A 20,107-nucleotide genomic window follows, 5' to 3' on the forward strand; every position below is an offset into this window, starting at 1 on the left:
TTTACTTAAGCCCGCCCTTTCCCTGCCCCAAACTTCGGTTCCTAGAGGTCCCAGCCTCCTGATTTATGCCCGTCCCTGCCATTCACAGTCTCGACTTTAGGTGGTCCCGCCCTCTTTCCCAATCCTCGCTCTGATTCGCAGGCCCTTCCCTGACGTGTTCCCAGGAAGCCACACCCCTTTCTCTCAACTCCGCCCGGAGGGCCGGGCGCGCGTGAACGCAGACTCTTTAGTGACTCTTCCCCTTTCCATCTCCAGACTTGTTTGCTTGCCACCCCAGGTGTCTGATTCTGTCTAATGTTTTATAGAGGCTCCAGGCAACCTTTCTTTAGCGGTCTTTATTTCTTCCGAGCCGGGCTCGGCTACACTCTACATCTCAGTTTGCTTGTCTATATTTTCCCTTGCTTAAGATGCCCCTTACCTGACGATGACAGGATCCAAAGGGTAAATTGCCCTCAGTCCCGCATCCTCTCGTCCCCGAGTCGAGGGTCCAAGCCCCGGATCTCCGCCTTTGCTGTCCAGCCGGTCCTTGGTGTGGGGTGTTTGGAAGTGCAAGCATCCCCATCTCCTCGCCGGCTCACGGGTTGAGGTTTCCGGCAGCCCCGCCCGCCGTTATCTGCTGTCTCTGGACACCGGAACTGCAGTGCCCGAGCCCATGTTTCCTAGCCGGCGGGGTGAGGCAGTTGCGTAGATCAGACTGCGCTTCTAGCTGGGCGAAAGGAAAGGGGCGGGCCCTGCGCACGGCATTTTGGGAACGCTTGGCATTCTGGGAGCGCGGGGCCCGCCATTCGCTTGCCTCACGCTTTCGCCGTCGCAACATTTTGTCCCAGAACCGAAGAGTAGGAGTGTAGGCCTCAGTCGGTGAGGAGAGGCCGAGGGCGGCCAGAGGAGACCGAGGGCGGGCAAGAGGAAGCCTTGGGGCTGGGAGCGGGAGAAGCTGGTGCTCAGCGGGGCTGGGAGAGGGAGGAGGGCGGGAAGTCTCGGGCACCAAAACAACACCATCGCTTCTCTAGCTTCGGGAACAGTTATTGGTTTGCTCCCCAAATATATGGTTTTTCACACTATAACTCTCTGGGTCAGCGTTTTTCGAAGCATCCAGGTAAATCATTGTGAAATCGTTCCTCGCAGATTTTCTCTGAAAAGACCCTTTGCATCTGTAGCTTTTCCTGTCTCCTCGTGCCTCTCTGCTGCAGGCGTTAGAAGTTACTCGACTTTTAAACTGTATGTGCCATCTATCTTGTAAATGCGACTGCTTTTTCACCGGATCTTGCAGTGTTCCCTCACTGGCTTCAGTATAAAATCCGGACTCGTGGCTGAAAGCCATGGATCCTCATCGAAGGAGTCAACCTCGTATTCCCTTTGGTCTCTTAAACACACACGATGATTTCAATCTTCTCAATAAAAGGTTCTTAATGAGAAGAAGTCAAGCACTGATGGTTCTTCCTTCTCCATGATCATTTTCTGCTTATAGCATGATAACACTATGATGTTTTTCTCTTTTAGTTTTGGTTTTGTGGAGTGCCAGGCCTTTTCAGTATCTATAAGATGACTTTTTGTCTTTCTCATTATAGAACTCTTCCTGCCAAGATGTCGATTGGTGTGCCAATTAAAGTCCTGCATGAAGCTGAGGGCCATATTGTTACATGTGAGACAAACACCGGTGAGGTATATCGAGGAAAGCTTATTGAAGCAGAGGACAACATGAACTGCCAGGTACTCTGCTTTGTCTTGAGGCTATGGAGGGACTGTGGGCCTTTATCTCAGAGGTCAATAAGGGAGTGATTTGAGGGAGGTCTGTATGAAGTTCTCATTCAGAAGTCATTTGTTGGATTGCTAACTTGTGACTGTTTCTTTTATAGCCTCTGGGACTGTGTGTGTGTGTGTGTGTGTGTGTGTGTGTGTGTGTGTGTGTGTGTGTGTGTGTGTGTGTGTGTGTGTGTGTGTGTGTGTGTGTGTGTGTCTGTATATGCGTGTGTGTGTCTGTATATGCGTGTGTGTGTGTGTGTGTGTGTCTGTATATGCACAAGTATGTTGAGAGAGGGAGAGTGTGTGTGTTAGCTTGGGGCTTGAACTTGGCCTGAGTGCTGTCCCTGAGCAGTTTTGTCCAAAGCTAGTGCTCTATCACTTGAGTCACAGTTGTTTTTGGTTTTGTTTTTGGTCTGGTCGTGGGGCCTGAACTCTGGGCTTGGGCGCTGTCCCTCAGCTCTTCAGCTCAAGGCTAGTGCTCTACCACTTGAGCCACAGCACCACTTCTGGCTTTTTTCTTTTTGCTTATGTGGTGCTGAGGAATCGAACCAGGTCCTCATGCATGCAAGGCAAGCGCTCTACCACTGAGCCACCTTCCCAGCCCCTTGAGCCACAGTTTTACATCTTTTTTTTTTGTGGCTAATTAGAAATAAGAGTCTTATGGCTTTTCTTGCTCAGACTTGCTTCAAACTTTGATCCCCAGATATCAGCCTCCTGAACAGCTTGGATTATAGGCATGAGCCACAGGTGCCAGGCTCCCCTCCCCCCCTTTTAAATTAGTGTACATTAGTTGTAAAAGGGAAGGATTCTCTGTGACATTTCCACACATATATATAAACATATCCTAATTAATTTCACCTCCTCTTATCACTCTCCTTTACCCCTGTAACCTCCTTAAAACTGTTCAACCATATTTATGCTCATTTATCCCTCTACTCTAAAAGAGACTTAGTCTCTACGATTATTAATCCCGAATATCTAGTATAAGTTTAACATTACAAAGTGTGTCAACATGCACACACATAAGCAGATACATACGGTTGAATACATGCCTTAGGAGTAAGAGGGCCTTAGTAGCCAAGTACAAAGCCCAATATTGCCAAAAAAGAAAAAAAAAATGAAGTGTATCAACACTTTATGTATGTGTGCTGATAATAGGCTTATTTGTACTTTGCTTTGACAGTCACATCTGGCATTCTACCAGTGAGCTTCCTGCTTTTTCATTTGTGGTTAATTGAAGATAAGAGGCTCTTGGATTTGTCTGCCAAGATTCTCAGATCTCAGCTTTCTGAGTAGTTAGGCTATAGATATGAGCTACTAGTGCCCAATTCAACACATAATTTTTGTGTAAAAAAAGGGGGGGATGGTGTTGTTTGAGTCCTCTGAGGTATAGATTCTAAGGCAATTAGATTTGTTGGAGAAATGGAAATGAAGGGTAATAGTGAGGAACAGAAATAGATAGGAAAGCTCAGTCTGGGATGATCTGATTGGGGAAAGGAGAGGGGAAGGGGAAGAGGGTTGAGCAGCTCACACTGGCAGCTTTAGGGATGTCTCATCCAGATAGAGATGGCTTCTGTGAGGAATTGAGCGTGAGACAGAAGTGACCTAACTTCATTCAGTATTCCCGCTGAGGGCAGTCATTGGCTGATAGCTTCTGGGGGCTGGCCTCAAGGAAGTGCTGGGGAAGATCTTAGAAATAGCAACTGAAGGCTGGCAGCTCCCCACACATCCTACAGCTTACTGTCTCCTGAAGAGTATGAAGCGGCAGGCTCCTAGTACTTCCCCATGATAATACTTGTCAAGACAAGGGTTATAAAGCATCAATAAGTTATTTGTGTGAACAGCCAGTTTATGTCTTGCACCTTTTACTTTTTTTTTTTTTTGGTCAGTCATGGGGCTTGAACTCTGGGCCTGGGCACTGTCCCTCAGCTCTTCAACTCAAGGCTAATGCACATGTTAACATATTCAGTATAACACCTTTTACTGTTTTCCAGATGAGAAAACAAAGTTGGAGATACTGTGTCTTATCTAGGGTCACATATACATCAAGTGGCCTGACTATTGTCTTGTAGAGTTTGTTCATTTATTTGTGATTTCTTTGTAGTTTTGAGCATCTATTGTCTCCTGCCAGATGGACCAATTTAAGCAGTTCCCTGGCATGCAGGGTGGCAGACATCTGGTGACTTAGGTTAATCTTCAGTGTCTGAGAGATGGACCGTTGGATGATGGGGGAGTGTTCTCTTATCTTTTTAGGAGCTTGGGCAGTGGTGGTAAAGGAACCTATGGCTTCATATATGGTATATAAGTATTTACAACATGCCCAGTGTGGTTTTTTGTTTTGTTTTTTTGTCAGTCCTGGGGCTTGAACTCAGGGCCTGGGCACTGTCCCTGAACTTCCTTTGCTAAGGATACCACTTGAGCCACAGCACCACTTCGGCTTTTTCTGTTTATGTGGTACTAAGGAATCAAACCCAGGGCTTTGTGAATACTAGGCAAGTATGCATGCCTAGAGGGATTGAGGAATCTTTTTTTTTTTTTTGCTGGTCGTGGGACTTGAACTCTGGGCCTGGGCGCTGTCCCTGCGCTCTTCAGCTCAGTGCTACTGCTCTACCACTTGAAACACAGTGCCACTTTCACCTTTTTCTGCTTATGTGGTGCTGAGGAATTGAGCCCAGGGCCTCATGCATGCGAGGCAAGCACTCCACCACAGAGCCATCTTCCCAGCCCCAGTTGGGGAATCTTGATATATGGTTCTACCACTTGAGCCATAGTACCACTTCCAGTTTTCTAATGGTTAATTGGAGATAAGAGTCTCATGGACTTTCCTGCCAGGGCTGGCTTTGAACCATGATCTTCAGATCTCAGCCTCTTGAGTAGCTAGGATTATGGGCATGAGCCAACAGTGCCTGGCTTCTACTGGGCTTCTTTATCAGAGGGACCTAAGGAAGTACAGCGGACATTGTGCAGTTAAGTGTTCCTCCCATTTGTGAGCTGTCATTTCATAGCTCCAGTCCTATGGCTGACAGCATCCTTACCTATTTTAAGGCACTTTAGCTTGTTAAATAGAATGAAAAGCTTAGGGTAGTGACTCGTAATATATTTATTCAACTGCTGAATTTATATGATTAACTACTGAGCTCCCAGGGCCTAAGACTGTCCCAAGATGATACCATCAGGCCAGAGTTGTTATATACCTCAGATATACCAACTATAATGTCAAGTTGTCTGACCTGATAACTTCAGTGATCTCAGAATGCAGTCCCTGGGGGCTGGGAATGAAGCACAGTGGTAAGAGTGCTTACCTTGCATGCATGAGGCCCTGGGTTTGATTCCTTAGCACTACATAAGCAGAAAAAAGCCAGAAATGGCACTGTGGCTCAAGTGGTAGAGTGCTAGCCTTGAGCTGAAGAGCTGAGGGACAGCACCCAGGCCCCCAGACTTCAGGCCCCACAACCCACAAAAAGAAGAAAAAAAAAGGAAAGAAATGCAGTCCCTGTAATGCAGAATAGACATACTGGTATTAGATATGTCTAGAATCAGGTTGCAGATCACCACCTGCTGTGATTTAACTTTTGACCACCTTCACCCTCTGTCTTCCCTTGGCTCTTAGAGTCTATAATATAGGAAATGTGATTGGTGACTAATAGGGACCAGTTACCTGCCTGTATTGTTTCACTAGGACAACCACAACAAATTTCTGTAGACCAGGTGATATAACCAACCAAATTTTGTTTTCTGAAATTTCTGAAGTCTGGAATCTGAGATGTTGGCTGGGTTAGTTCCTTATGAGGGAAGTTTTTTGTTTTTTTTTTTTTTTTTAGCCTTTCTTTTAGTTATCAATGGCATCTTCTGTCTTTTTTTTTCCACAGTATTTTTTTTTGGGGGGGGCGGTCTTTTCTTTTTTGGCATTGCACGTGCTAGGCAAGTGCTTTGCCACTGAGCTACATCCCAGTCCCCTCTCGCCCCCCTTTTTTGGTCGTGGGGCTTGAACTCTGGGCCTGAGCACTGTCCCTGAGCTCTTCAGCTCAAGGCTAGCATTCTACCACTTGAGCCACAGCACCACTTCCAGTTTTCTGGTGTTTTATTGGAGATAAGAGTCTCACGGACTTTCCTGCCTGGGCTGGCTTTGAACCGTGATCCTCAGATCTCAGCCTCCTGAGTAGCTAGGATTATAGGCATGAGCCACCAGCACCTCGTCCAGCCCCTTAATCACTAACATGGTATATACCTAACATTGATAATGTATTTTTTTCAAACTGGCTGGATTTTATATTGTTTCATTAAAATCTGCTTAAAGATAAAAATTTTGAAAATTTTTATAAAAAATAAAAAACTATTTTTTTGCATCTTCTGTCTTAATACCACCTTTCCTCTCTAGTGTCTATACAAATCTCTTATAAGGACATTAGGCATTAGTCATTGCATTGGAGCCTAATGATCTCATTTTAACTTCTAAAGATTCTCTAAAGATCATGTTATGAGGACAAAGACCAATGTGTGAATTTTTTCAGGGATACAATTCAACTTAATAATGCCAATACAAGATATTGAGACTTAGTCTTCCAGAACCAAATATATTACTAAAACCCAACAAGCTGTATAAGGCTAACCCTGGCTACGGGTTAACACTGAGCACTGCTCTGTCACCTGCTGTCTTTTTTAACCCCAGTGAATCTTTGGAAACGAATGCATCCTCCTAATACTTTTTCTGCTTGTTCTTTGCTGCTGGAATTTAGTGTTTGACATGTGATTGTTTGATGTTTACTCTTTTCTGTTCTTTTCTCTTTTTGTTGAAATGGTCTCACTTTGTCTCAAAGATCTTCCTGCCTCTACCTCCCACAGATGTGTGCCATTATTCCTGGCTTGATGTTGGGTTTTGTTTTGTGCCGGTACTGAAGTTTGAACCCAAGGCCTGGGCACTGTTCCTTAGCTTTTTTGCTCAAGGCTGGCACTCTACCACTTGAGCCATACCTCCACTTCCAACTTTTTGCTGTTTAATTGGTGATAAGAGTCTCATAGACTTTACTGCCCAGGCAATCTTTGATTCTCATCCTCAGATCTCAACCTCGAGTAGCTAGGATCACAGGACTGAGCCATAACACTCAGCCTGATTTTTTAAGTGTTACTTATTTATTTGGTGTTAGTACTGGAGTTCTAACTCAGGGCCTTGCACCTCTTGGTTAGTTTTTTTCCTCAAGGCTGGCACTCTTACCATTGAATCACACTTCCATTCCTTTGGTGTTAGATTTCAATAACACTTTATACAATGAAAATGAGATGGATTATCACATTGCAAAATTTTGGAAAACAGATACGAGAGTCTCACAGCTATTTCTTTTCCTATGTGTTTTGAGTTTTTAGTATTCACTGTAAGTTTTTCACAAGGAGTTAGAAATGACTTAAAAATTTTATATAGTGGGATATTACTGTTTTGGGCTGTGCTAGGGATTGAACCCAAAACCTTGTGCATTCTAAACATTGAATCACATCTCTAGCTATCATCAGTTTTTTGTTATTGTTTGGTTGTGTGCTTTAGTTTTTGAGACAGTTTTGCTATGTGACTCAGGCTAATCTCATTTGCCAAGTAGCTGAGACTGGTCTTGAACTTCCAGCCTCAGCCTCAGGAAGTGCTGGAATTACAGGTATTCAGCACTCTGCCTAGCTTCTTGAGATGTGTAAATGAGTGAGTGTGTGTGTGTGTGTGTGTGTGTGTTTGAAAATGTAATGTATGCATACATGAAATCTATATTAAGGTCCTAAAGTAGTACTTGGTGGGTCAGGGATTTAAGTACTCTGCATCTGAAGTTTGTCTAGGAAAGCAGAAAGCTTGCCCTCCTACCCACCATACCCTACAACTACAAGGAAAGACTGCTGGCCAGTGCTACAGTGTTACAGCATCAGCTGTGGGTGGCAGTGCTCTCTCTGTGTTGGTGGGGTAAGTGAGTCCCCTGTGGCTATTTGTATTTGTAGCAGAAATGAGGTACCTGCAGTCTCTTACCCAGCAAGGTTGGATGATTTCGAACTATAGGCTACCAAATGAAGACGTGTCTTCTTGGCTCACTGCCTGAAGCAACCTGTTGTTAGTATATTTCAAGAGGGAAGCTAAGGGCTTTCTCTGCAAAATCAGAAGAAAATATTTCTTTGTTTTTCTGGGGGGAAGGTCCGGTTGTGGGGCCTGAACTCTGGGCCTGGGCGCTGTCCCTCAGCTCTTCAGCTCAAGGCTAGCTAGCACTCTACCACTTGAGCCACAGCGCCACTTCTGGCTTTTTTCTTTTTGCTTATGTGGTACTGAGGAATTGAACCCAGGGCCTCATGCATGCAAGGCAAACGCTCTACCACTGAGCCACCTTCCCAGCCCGAGAAGAAAATATTTCTTAAGAATGTTTCCTTAGTCTGGGAAGGTGGCTCAGTGGTAGAGTGCTTAAGCTCAAGAGCTGAGGGACAGAGCCCAGGCCCAGAGTTCAGGCCCCACAACTGACAAAAGAACAACAACAAAAAAGAATGTTTCCTTGCTGGGAATGTGGCTGAGCAGTAAAGTGCTTGCCTAGCATGCATGAAGCCCTGGGTTTGATTCTTCAGTATCACATAAACAGAAAAAGCCAGAAATGGCACTGTAGCTCAGGTGGTAGAGTGCTAGCCTTGAGCAAAAGGAGCTTAGGGGCAGTGCCCCGGCCGAGTTCAAGCCCCAGGACTGGCAAAGAGAGAGGGAAGTGCCTGGCGCTGGTGGCTCACGCCTGTAATCCTAGCTACTCAGGAGGCTGAGATCTGAGGATCGTGGTTCAAAGCCAGCCCGGGCAGGAGAGACTGTGAGACTCCTATCTCCAATAAACCACCAGAAAACCGGAAGTGGCGCTGTAGCTCAAGTGGTAGAGCACTTGTCTTGAGCTGAAGAGCTGAGGGGTAACTCCCAGGCCCAGAGTTCAAGCCCCACGACCGACCAAAAAAAAAAAAAAAAGAGAGGGAAGGAGGGAGGGAAGGGAGGAAAAAAGGAAAAGAAATTAAAAAAAAACTTTTGTTTTTTTTGGGTCCTGTCATGGGGCCTGAACTCTGGGCCTGGGCACTGTCCCTAAGCTCTTCAGCTCAAGGCTAGTGCTCTACCACTTGAGCCACAGCGCCACTTCCGGCTTTTTTCTTTTTGCTTATGTGGTGCTGAGGAATCGAACCCAGTGCCTCATGCATGCAAGGCAAGCGCTCTACCACTGAGCCACCTTCCCAGCCCCTAAAAAAAAAATACTTCTAGTCAGACTTTGATAAAGTATTAAAAAACCATCAGGGACTAGGGATATAGCTCAGTGATAGAGCACAATAAATACTAGAAAAGCTATGGGGACTAATAAGCATATAAGTTTTATTTTGTTATCTAGGCGGTTTTCTGTAGCCTTTTGGGGGAGTCCTTCATAGTTGCAGAATTTTTGGTAGTGCTAAGAATCTTCTGTTCCAACTATGGACAGTATTCAAGCACTTAGGATATCACATACTTTTTTATGATGGAAGGTTATTTTATTTAGTATATATTCTTTTCAAGACAAGTGTTACTGTGCCAATTAAAAATGGACACAAGTCATAAAACAATAGATGATTTATAGAGGAAAAAATTAAGTAGACACTTATGCAAAAATGATAGCATTATTAATAATCAGGCATGCAGATTCATAAACAATAAAAACCATCTATCTGAATATGGTAGCTCATGCCTGTAATCCTAGTTATGTAAAGTAGAGATGAAGAAGATTATAGTTTGAGGCCATGCTGGGCAAAATCTCAACAAAAAACCAGCCAGGTATGGTAATACATACCTGTAATCTAAGTGGTGTGGAAGCATGAGTAGCGCTCATCATAGTCTGAAGTTTGGCCCTGCAAAAAGCTTGAGATTCCTGAAAATAACCAAAAGCAAAAAGGGCTGGAGGCGTGGCTTAAGGCTCCTACAATACCACCAAGAAAGAAAAAAATGTCCAAAGTTGGAAATAAGATTAATGATGCTGGGCTGGGAAGGTGGCTCAGTGGTAGAGTGCTTGCTTTGCATGCATGAGGCCCTGGGTTCGATTCCTCAGCACCACATAAGCAAAAAGAAAAAAGCCAGAAGTGGCACTGTGGCTCAAGTGGTAGAGCACTAGCCTTGAGCTGAAGAGCTGAGGGACAGCGCCCAGTCCCAGAGTTCAGGCCCCACAACCGGACCCCAAAAAAAAAAATTTTTTTTTTATTATTTTTTTTAATTGTATTTTATTTTATTTGAGAACATACTGTACAGAGGGACTACAATTACATGGGCAGGATAATGCATACATTTCTTACCAAGCATTGCAGCCTCCTCCTTTGTTTACCCTTCACTTCCCTTTCCCGCCTCCCCCCTCCCCCCCAATTTTACCCCCCTCCCCCCACCCAATTACCCCCCCAAAAAAATTTTTTTAATGATGCTATTGAAGGGTTCTTTGCTGCACTGCCAGTAGAAGCATAAACTAATATATTTTTTTCTGGAAATGCATGTATTTAACGTGTTAGTATGTATGATTTTTTTTTTTTTTTTTTTTTTTTTTGCCAGTGCTGGGGCTTGTATTCAGGGCCTGGGTACTGTCCCTAAGCTGCTTTTGCTCAAGGCTGGCACTCTACCACTTAAGCCACAGCCCCACTTCCAGCTTTTTCTGTTTATGTGGTACTGAGGACCTTGAACCCAGGGCTTTATGCATGCTAGGCAAGCACTCTACCACTAACGCACACTCCCAGCCCCATTGGATAAATTTTTGTGCCGTTTTGTGTAGGAGTTCTAAATTTTGGACAAGTTTATGTGCCAGGAATATCATAGTACTATTTAAAATTGAAAGCCAAAGTATCTTTTACTAGAACTTAATAAAATTACTTGTTTTTGAAATGGTAATTGGGCACGGTAGAAAATGAGTGTCTGTTAAGTTTATGGTAAATATAAAGAAAGAAGAGAATAATGGCTGAGTGCTTGTAGGTTTGAAACCAGCCAGGGCAGACAAATCCAAGAGACTCTTATCTCCAACTAACCAGCAAAAACCCTAGAAGTGAAAGTATGGGTCAAGTGATAGAGCTCCAACCTTGAGTGAAAAAGCTCAGTGAGGTTATGAGGTCCTGGGTCTAAAAAGAAGACAGTACTGGTCAAATCAGTTTCACTGTACACAAAGTGACCCGATTCTGTATTGGGAAAACATGGTTGAGTTAAAGGTTCTGCCAAAAGCTGAGACTTTGGTGTGATTCTTCATCACTGAGATTACTGGTTAAATGACCCTACATCCAGCTCTTTGCTGCTTAATTGAAGATATGTCTCTTGGATTTGTCTGCCTGGACTGGCTTTGAACTTAGGTCCTCAGATCTCAGCTTCTTGAGTTGCAAGGATTAGAGGCATGAGCCATCTGTGTCCAATTTATTTTAAACTTTTGAGTTTTAAAAGTGAAATATGATTGAATATCTTTAAACTATACACATTATTTTCTGGATTGATTTTTTTTTTTCTTTTTTTGCCAGTCTGGGGGCTTGAACTCAGGGCCTGGGCACTGTCTCTGAGCTTCTTTTTGCTCAAGGCTAGCACTCTACCACTTGAGCCACAGCACCACTGCTGGACTTTTCTGTTTATGTGGTACTGAAGAATCGAACCCAGGGCTTCATGTAAGCACTCCTAAGCCACATTCCCAACTCCCTATTTTAGAGTAGATTGCTTTCATTGTACTTCTTTGCCCTTACCCTACAACACTTGGGTGTAAGTGGATGGTATAGGCTGGTATTCCAGTGGCAACTAAACATCATGGCAACTAAATTGGGTGTGTGTGAACTTGTCCTATAGAGTGTATACTTTTATTTTGTTTTGTTTTTCTTGCCAGTCATGGGGCTTGGGCGCTGTCCCTCAGCTCTTCAGCTCAAGGCTAGCACTCTACCTCTTGAGCCACAGCACCACTTCCAGCTTGTTCTGCTTATGTAGTGCTGAGGAATGGAGCCCAGGGCCTCATGCATGCAAGGCAAGCGCTCTACCACTGAGCCACCTTCCCAGCCCCAGAGTGTATACTTTTAGTATGTTGATAGTCCTGAACAGTTTGAAAAGCCATTTCAAACTCACTTTCCTACTGTATTGTCAACATTGCTTACTACTGATACCACATTTGAAGGGATGGGCCCCACATCAAGCAAGCCATCAGTTCTATAGTGTTCCACAGTTGGGTGTCCCCATTAGTCAGTACTGGCACTATCTGTATGGAGATAGCATCAGATATCACAATTCAAGAACTTAGTCCTCACTACTGCCCCTGTTAGGTACCAACTGCAAGCCCCAGATTGTTTTGCCTGCCCTTCTAGCCAACTGCTTATAAATTTTGGGATTCTCACCCAGGTTTTGATTAGTTGGCTCAAGCAGCTCATAACTTGGAAAAAACACTTAAATGTTTACCAGCTTATAAGGATATTGCAAAGGATACAGATGAAGAGGTAGATGTGTAGGGCAAGACATAGAGCACAGCCTCCAGAGATCTCCACATGATCTGTTAACTGTGGGCTTTCTGATTCTTATTCTCTAGGGTTTTATGAAAATTTCCATTGCGTAAGCCCAACTGAAGCATGGGCGGCCATGTAGAATGAAGGTTTGAGCTAATGCTAATAAAGAGGGAGGCACTCCCCCTGCCCTTTTTCTTTTTTCTTTTTTTCTTTTTAAGTACCTGAAGATAAACCTAGAGCTTTGTGCATCTAAGCAAGTACCCTGAGCCAGCTATCCAGGCAGGACCCCTTCTGAAATGGTGCTGTAGGTTTGCCATCTGATGAAGTAGATCTGTCCATCCATAGAAATGCTTTGAGAAAGTCAGAGGAAGATTAGAGTTTCTGTGACTTGCCTTGGAGAGAAGTTCTGGTTTCTGTTACCTTCCCTGAGAAGGGAGATATGAGCCAGGAACCGTGGATACATGATGTCACACCTGCTTTGCCTGCCTCTTATGTGAAAGTGTCAGTTTTTCCATTTCTAAACTTCCTCCAGTTAAGGTTCCCCCTCTTTTATTTTTTTTGGGGGGGGGTCCGGTCGTGGGGCCTGAACTCTGGGCCTGGGCGCTGTCCCTCAGCTCTTCAGCTCAAGGCTAGCGCTCTACCACTTGAGCCACAGTGCCACTTCCGGCTTTTTTATTTTTGCTTATGTGGTGCTGAGGAATTGAACCCAGGGCCTCAGGCATGCAAGGCAAGCGCTCTACCACTGAGCCACCTTCCCAGCCCCCCCCTCTTTGTGTACCCTGCTACATAACATATATTCTACCCTACTCCAGCATTGCTTCACTCTCCTGGAGCAAGCTTTTCCAGTCTTGGCCCAGGATGTCATTTCAGTTAAATATCTAGCTAATGCCATCTGTAGGTCTCATTGGCTGTTTAGGAAAGTTGAGTAAACTCTTTGCTTCTGCCTTTCATTGAAACTTAGTCTACTCAAAAGTTGCTGCCTTCATCTTAATGATGCAAACACAGCATGGGTTTATTAGTATGAAGAACCTTCCAGCCAGCTGGGAAAGCCTGAGAGCAATGGCAGTCAGGGTCTTAGTGTTGGAATAGAAGTCAGATAACACTAAGGGTTTTTTTGTTGTTGTTTTGTTTTGTTTTTTGGTCATGGAGCTTGAACTCGGGGTCTGGGCCCTGTCCCTGAGCTCTTCAGCTCAAGGCTAGCTGGCAGTCTACCTCTTGAGCCACAGCACCACTTTCAGTTTTCTGGTAGGTGAGATAAGGGTCTCACGGACTTTCCTGCCTGGGCTGGCTTTGAACTGCAATTCTCAGATCTCAGCTCCTGAGTAGTTAGGATTATAGGCGTGAGCCACCAGTGCCCATCTAACACTAGGATCTTTTGCTCAGCTAGGACATAGACCATTTGTGAAAGTGCCTAGATTGTCACCGCTGCTCCAGAGATTATCAAAACAAGATGTGGAAGCCAGGCACTGGTGGCTGTAATCCTACTCAGGAGGCTGAGATCCGAGGATTGGGGTTCAAAGCCAGACCTGGCAGGAAAGTCCATGAAATTTCTCTCCAGTTAACCACCAGAACACCGCAAGTGGTGCTGTGGCTCAAGTGGTAGAATGCTAGCCTTGAGGTCCAGAGTTAAAGCCCCACAACCAACAACATCAAAAAAAAAAAAAAAAAAAAAAAGATGTGGAGAGCGTGACAGGGAAAGAGTGAGATGTACTGTGTGTCTGGAGATGCACATGTGCACGCACGGGTATGCCATTACTGGGCTTGAACTTGGGGCCTGGGCACCATCCCTAAGCTTTTTTGCTCAAGGCCAGCACTCTACCACTTGAGCCACACCTCCACTTCTGGCTTTGTACTGGTTAAGTGTAGATTTTCCTGCAATGGCCGGCTTCTGAACTGAGATCCTCAAATCTTAACCCCCTGAATAGTTAGAATTGCAGGTATGCCTTATGAGCCACTGGTATCCAGTCTAGACATTTTAACTGTCAGTTATGTGTGACATTTCCTAAACTGCTGTTATTTGATAGGTAATTGTTACAATATTTAGACTTTGCCTTGCTTGATTTTCTCTTTAGCAATTCTAGGAAATATATAGTTTGTTGCAGTGGTTAAGAGTATAGATTTAAGCCAGGTGCCGGTGGCTCACACCTGTAATCCAAGCTACTCAGGAGGCTGAGATCTGAGGATTGTGGTTCAAAGCCAGCCTGGGCAGGAAAGTCCATGAAACTCTTATCTCCAATAAACCACCAGAAAACCGGAAGTAGCACTGTAGCTCAAGTAGTAGAGCACTCGCCTTGAGCTGAAGAGCTCAGGGACAGCACTCAGGCCCAGAGTTCAAGCCCCACAACCAACAACAACAACAAAAAAAGAGTATAGCTTTAGGGTCAGACCTGGGTTCAGACTCCAGCCAAGCAACAGAGGTGGCACTGTGACTTTGAGCAGTAGAAAAAGTGAAGAAGTTAATATCTAATCAGTATTCAGGAAATATTGGCCTTGTACTTTTCTCATAGGGGAGAGAACTGGGACTCAAAATTCTGGAGATATATTCTGGCTTGTACCTGGCAGAAGCTGCTCTTGTTACAGGCCTTTAGGCCATTTCTGTGTCTTCTGAGAAGCCACAAATGTATCTGGTAGGCTGGGAAGGTGGCTCGGTGGTAGAGCGCTCGCCTTGCATGCTCGAGGCCCTGCGTTCGATTCCTCAGCACCACATAAGCAAAAAGAAAAAAGCCGGAAGTGGCGCTGTGGCTCAAGTGGTAGAGCGCTAGCCTTGAGCTGAAGAGCTGAGGGACAGCGCCCAGGCCCAGAGTTCAGACCCCATGACCGGACAAAAAAAAAAAAAAAATGTATCTGGTATTATGGAGTCTGGATGGGATTAGGTTTCTCTATAGGATAGACCAACCATAACTGTGTTTATTTGTGGCACCAGAGGTTGTATATTCTTCAAGGAGGGAAGCTATATGGCAAGGACTTTGGAAGTGTGTGAAAATTTAAAGAAGTAGGGGTATTGTTGAGTCCCCAGGTTGACAGGGAACACAAAAGCCCTGTTGCCTTGAAGATAAAACAGGAGCAGTAAATGGAAGCTCTGGAAACCATTCTAGCTATAGAGATAAGAGCAGGGACAGCCCCAGAGCACTGCTGGTCTTTTCTCACTCTTGAGTTTTTAAGCAGAAACCAACTGGTCAGTTAGTGCTTGAAGGACAAGTGAGTGTACGATGGCAACAAGCAGAAGAGAACTCAAGGAAGACAGAACATCTCTGCCATGTGGACATTACCCATCTGGATAAATTATAGTCCTCTCATCCAGATGACTCATAAAGCTACTTCTGGTACACATGGCACCTATTGAATTTAGTACTGGCAGATTTGTGTTACCTTTCCGTACCCTGTAAGCCTCCAGGCTGGTTTTACCTAGAGGCCCTTTCCTCCATCTATTCATGTTATCTATTTAAAGAGCTGTCCTAGTTCTGGCAGTTTTTCTTCTGTCCACAACTTTGAGTGATCCCCTTGGTCTTATGTTCCTGCTGAGTTTTTGTTTTCCATGTGGAAGCTCTTGTATTGCAGGTCTGGAGAACAGGCACTACTGCCTCTACTTCTTAGTCCCTTATTATTTGCCCTTTCTAAAACACATACTTTGTGAGAGTCAGAACTGTATCTGGTATAGGCTCATGACTTCCAAGGTGGTTTTTGTGGTCTTAAGTACCAGGTGGTTGGTTGCATGGGAGGATGTGAGTTGAAACCCAATTAGGGCTCAACAAAATCAACAGCTCTTCACACATTGACTCAGGAAGCAATACTGGCTTAGCCAGTTCTAATCTGGAATCCTCAGCTTTCCACCTGTTTGACCTTGGACAAGTGTCTAGAATTTCTGTTTTGTTTTTAATAAGTAAAAATGGGAGAGTTTACACCTGCCCTGGACATGTTGTGAAAACCATTTATGTGAGGTTCTTTATGAAGTTCCTGGGGCCACACATGAAGCACAAACTCTCAGTATGTTTTACCAGCTCTATCTCTTTTATGTCACAATGTCCGTTTTTGCATTTCTAGACTTTCTAGTCAAAGCTTCCCCTTTTCATGTATCTGAGTACCATTGACCTTACTGATGAGCCTGGTGATTTCCTTCCAGATGTCCAACATCACAGTCACGTACAGAGATGGTCGAGTGGCACAGCTGGAGCAGGTGTACATCCGTGGCAGCAAGATCCGCTTTCTGATATTGCCTGATATGCTAAAAAATGCACCAATGTTAAAGAGCATGAAAAATAAAAACCAAGGCTCAGGGGCTGGCCGTGGAAAAGCTGCTATTCTGAAGGCTCAAGGTAGGTGCCCCTCTTGCTCTGCTTGCTCTGGTTTTAAAATAGGGGCTTACCTTGCATCTTTGAGGAAAGAGCCCTGATATTGCCTGGGACAGGAATGAACCAGATTTCAGCTGTCTCCCCACTCCCAGCCTTGCTAGACCATGAGGAGTGAGGGGAGCCTTACCCTTGTAGTTGTTTTGTCTCACCTGATCCAAATACAAGGCTTAATGCAAAATCCAAAGTAGCTCCTTAGGGAAAAAGTGAAGTCCTTGTGTTAATTGAAAGAAAATGAGTCCTATAATGGATTTCTAGAAGGTAATTCCCTTTGCAAAAATTCTGTAAGGAACCTGGGAAGGCTTGCTCTTATCTAGTGTGCTTTGCAGACTCCCTAGTGGGGTAGCATTCCTACAGAGAATGGGTAATGTGTTGATACCCAGCATAGTTCCAGATAAACAAGCAGGTATGAGCCAGCCTTTAAATACTGTTGGGGCTGGGCTTCTAGTTTCAAAGCTTCTTAAGTTTGAAAAGAAATCCTTCCTTTAGCACATACTATAAGTGGTACCAATCTGTCCCCAGTGACTCAGAGCCTGTAAAGTTCTGTCATTAATCAGATGAGGAAGCAAGTGTGGTCCTTAGTAACTGCCTTAGTGAAGTCTGGCAGTATGACTGAAGATGAAGTCCTTGGCTTCAAATTCAAATACCACCAAAAAATGAAGACACTTTCTTCATACTTGGGGAAATGATTAGTAGATGGGGAAGTCCCCGGACTCCATCAATAGCTTTAGGTGAATATTTTCATGTGAGGTAGCTTTTTAGTTTAAAGTCTAATCCTTCAAAATGCCCTGGTTGGAGGGCAGGTGGGTGGAGAGACCTGATGAGAAAACCTTGCTCTTCATCTCCTTGGCGATATGCTTCCCTCATTGTCATAGAGTGGCTGGCTATTCCATTTTCCCAGCCAAAGGGACACCAATGTAACATACTGCTACATTAGCAAGAACTTGGTGGTAATTGCTCAGATCTACTGACTCTAGTCTTATCAGCAGGTGTGTAGGTTTCTATGCAGCTTTCTTCCCCCTTTAATATAGCTCCAGGCTGTCTGGGAGAGCAGAGAGTAAAAAGACTCCTGTTAATATACATCCAAATATTTCATCTGTTCTGCAAATCTTCTTGTACCCTCCTGATCCCTTGGGTCACAGAGAACAACAGTGTTCTTTTGTTCTTTGTATGAGATGGTTATTTTATCTTTGCTATTAAATATATCTTTTATACAGAGACACTCAAAAGAATTCTTTAAATTTGCTACCAGAATTAACAGATGTTAACATTTAACACTTAATATACTTTAGAATAATAAAAATGAGCCAGGTATCTATGGCATATGCCTGTAATCCTAACTACTCAAGAGGCTGAGATCTAAGCATCATAATTCAAATCCAGCCTGGGCAGGAAATTTTTTTTTGCAGGGAGAGGGGTCGGTGGTCATGGGGCTTGAACTTTGGGTCTGAGTACTGTCCTTGAGCTCTTCAGTTCAAGTCTAGCGCTCTACCACTTGAGCCACAGCGCCACTTCTGGCTTTTTTTCTTTTTGCTTATGTGGTGCTGAGGAATCGAACCCAGGGCCTCAGGCATGTGAGGCAAGCGCTGAGCCAACTTCCCAGCCCATGGCTTAGGAAATCTTATATCCAATTAACTACCAGAAAACAGAAAGTGATGCTGTGGCTCAAAGTGGTAGAGTATTAGCTTTCAGTGAAAAGCTCAAGACCCTGAGTTTATTTAAAAAAAAAAAAAAAAAAGAATATTAAAGTGAGTTAAACACATCTATAATGGTTTAGTAGCTCACCCTAGACCAACTCTGAGAATTCATCTCTCTGTGGTTCTCAGACTACCTTTGCTGTGGGTGCTGGCTGCTAGTGTTAGCCCTTCTTTGGGTCTCCACACTGCCTGTGAAGTATAAAGGACTAAAGTGGTGTTGGATCAGGTGTGGCCTTTGACATCCATTCCAGAGCTAATGTCCAGGGCTCCATTGACCTGTCTTTGTTGTCTCTTCCAGTGGCTGCAAGAGGAAGAGGACGTGGAATGGGACGTGGAAACATCTTCCAGAAACGAAGATAATTTTCTCTGTAAAACAGAACTTAGCCTTTTCTTTTTCTGTAGATTATCTGAGTTTATCCGGGTGGGTACCTATATGTATGTTTTCTTTTGACATCATTTTTTTAGATCAGAAGAACTGTTAAACTAAATAAATCTGATTATGTTGTTTGGGTTTTTTGACTGTATGTTCATTTATGAATTTGCTTTGGTAGTGGGTTAAGTTTTGACACCCTAGAAGATCTGGGAGAATGCCAGCATTTTGAAATAGCAGTTACTGATGAATTCAAGCTTCTATTCCAGGCCTTATGAGTTACCAGAGCATCTCCTTGTTGTCGCTGATATAGAAAAAAAAAAAAAAAATAGCTGAAAAGGATAAGTGGGTATACAAAGTAAATAACTGTGACCAGAAAATACAGATATTGAAAGAGCTGCTTGAAGTTTCTTAGTGTTGCCATGAGTTTGGTTCAGGAGCTATAGTATAAACCTTCAAGAGGAAAAGGGATCCATTATTGGCTCCCTAAACAGGATTGTTAGCTTGTTATAAAAAACCACTACTCTTGGTTTATTACTGGTTCCTTAAATATATTTACTTAAATAATAGAAAAAGGAAATCCAAACACTTGAGTTAAGCTCTTCCAACACATTTACATGACATGCTAGTGGCCCCTGCAGGCAGACCTACTCCATAGAGGGTTCTGGGATTGCTGACTGTTTCAAATGAACTTAAGTCACTGAGAATAGAATTAAAGATTAATTTGTTTTAGATTTGACTGGTAGTTAATTTACAAAGTTTCTGGTGGAGGAAAAGAAACTTAGAGGACTAGAATGTAGCTTAGTGATAGACCACTTACCTAGTATATATAAGGCCATGGGTTCAGACTCCAGCACCACAAAGGAAGAATTAACATTGAATTAACATACACCTTGGGTTTCTTCTGGCTTTTTCTGCTTATGTGGTGCTGAGGAATCGAACCCAGGGCCTCATGCATGCAAGTCAAGCACTCTACCACTGAGCCACCTTCCCAGCCCCCACCTTGGGTTTGTTTGGCATGTATAAATGGAATTTTTTAGGCAGTGACTGTGTTGCTCCCTAATAATGCTTACATTACTTTTCCTCATTCCTGCTAGTAACCTTGGCTTACAGATTGTGACTTATGACTTATTAATGAAGCCTATGTACTGAGTAAAGCAGTACCAGCTAGGGATCCTGTTAGAAAAAAAGATTGTAGCCAGGCATTGGTGACTCACGTCTGTAATGCTGACTACTCAGGAGGCTTGAGATCTGAGGACTGAGGTTCAAAGCCATTCCAGGCATAAGATTCTTAGAGTTAATCACCAAAAATCCAGAGGTGGAGCTGTTACCCAAGTAGTAGAATGTTACCCTCAAGCCAGAAAGCACAGTGACAGCATCTAGGCCCTGAGTTCAACCCCAGAATTGACACAAAGAAAAAGACTAGCCTGGTGCCTGTGGCTCAAGCCTGTAAGCTACTCAGGAAGCTAAGATCTGAGGATCATGGTTTAAAGCCAGCCCAGGCAGGAAAG

At 44.0% G+C, this 20,107-nt stretch overlaps 1 protein-coding gene across 1 annotated transcript; it reads left to right on the plus strand.

The window, feature by feature from the left end:
• Positions 1 to 749: 749 nt before the first annotated feature.
• Positions 750 to 18,739, plus strand: Snrpd3 (small nuclear ribonucleoprotein D3 polypeptide). The gene is made up of 4 exons (XM_069994425.1): positions 750 to 858; positions 1,569 to 1,710; positions 16,304 to 16,496; positions 18,525 to 18,739. Exons 2-4 carry the CDS (start codon positions 1,585 to 1,587, stop codon positions 18,584 to 18,586), a joined length of 381 nt encoding a protein of 126 aa, XP_069850526.1. The 5' UTR covers positions 750 to 858; positions 1,569 to 1,584; the 3' UTR covers positions 18,587 to 18,739.
• The last annotated feature ends 1,368 nt before the right edge of the window (positions 18,740 to 20,107 follow it).

Source organism: Dipodomys merriami, unplaced genomic scaffold, assembly GCF_024711535.1.
Source record: "Dipodomys merriami isolate MVZ:Mamm:240054 unplaced genomic scaffold, mDipMer1.0.p SCAF_45, whole genome shotgun sequence".
Classification (NCBI taxonomy): domain Eukaryota; kingdom Metazoa; phylum Chordata; class Mammalia; order Rodentia; family Heteromyidae; genus Dipodomys; species Dipodomys merriami.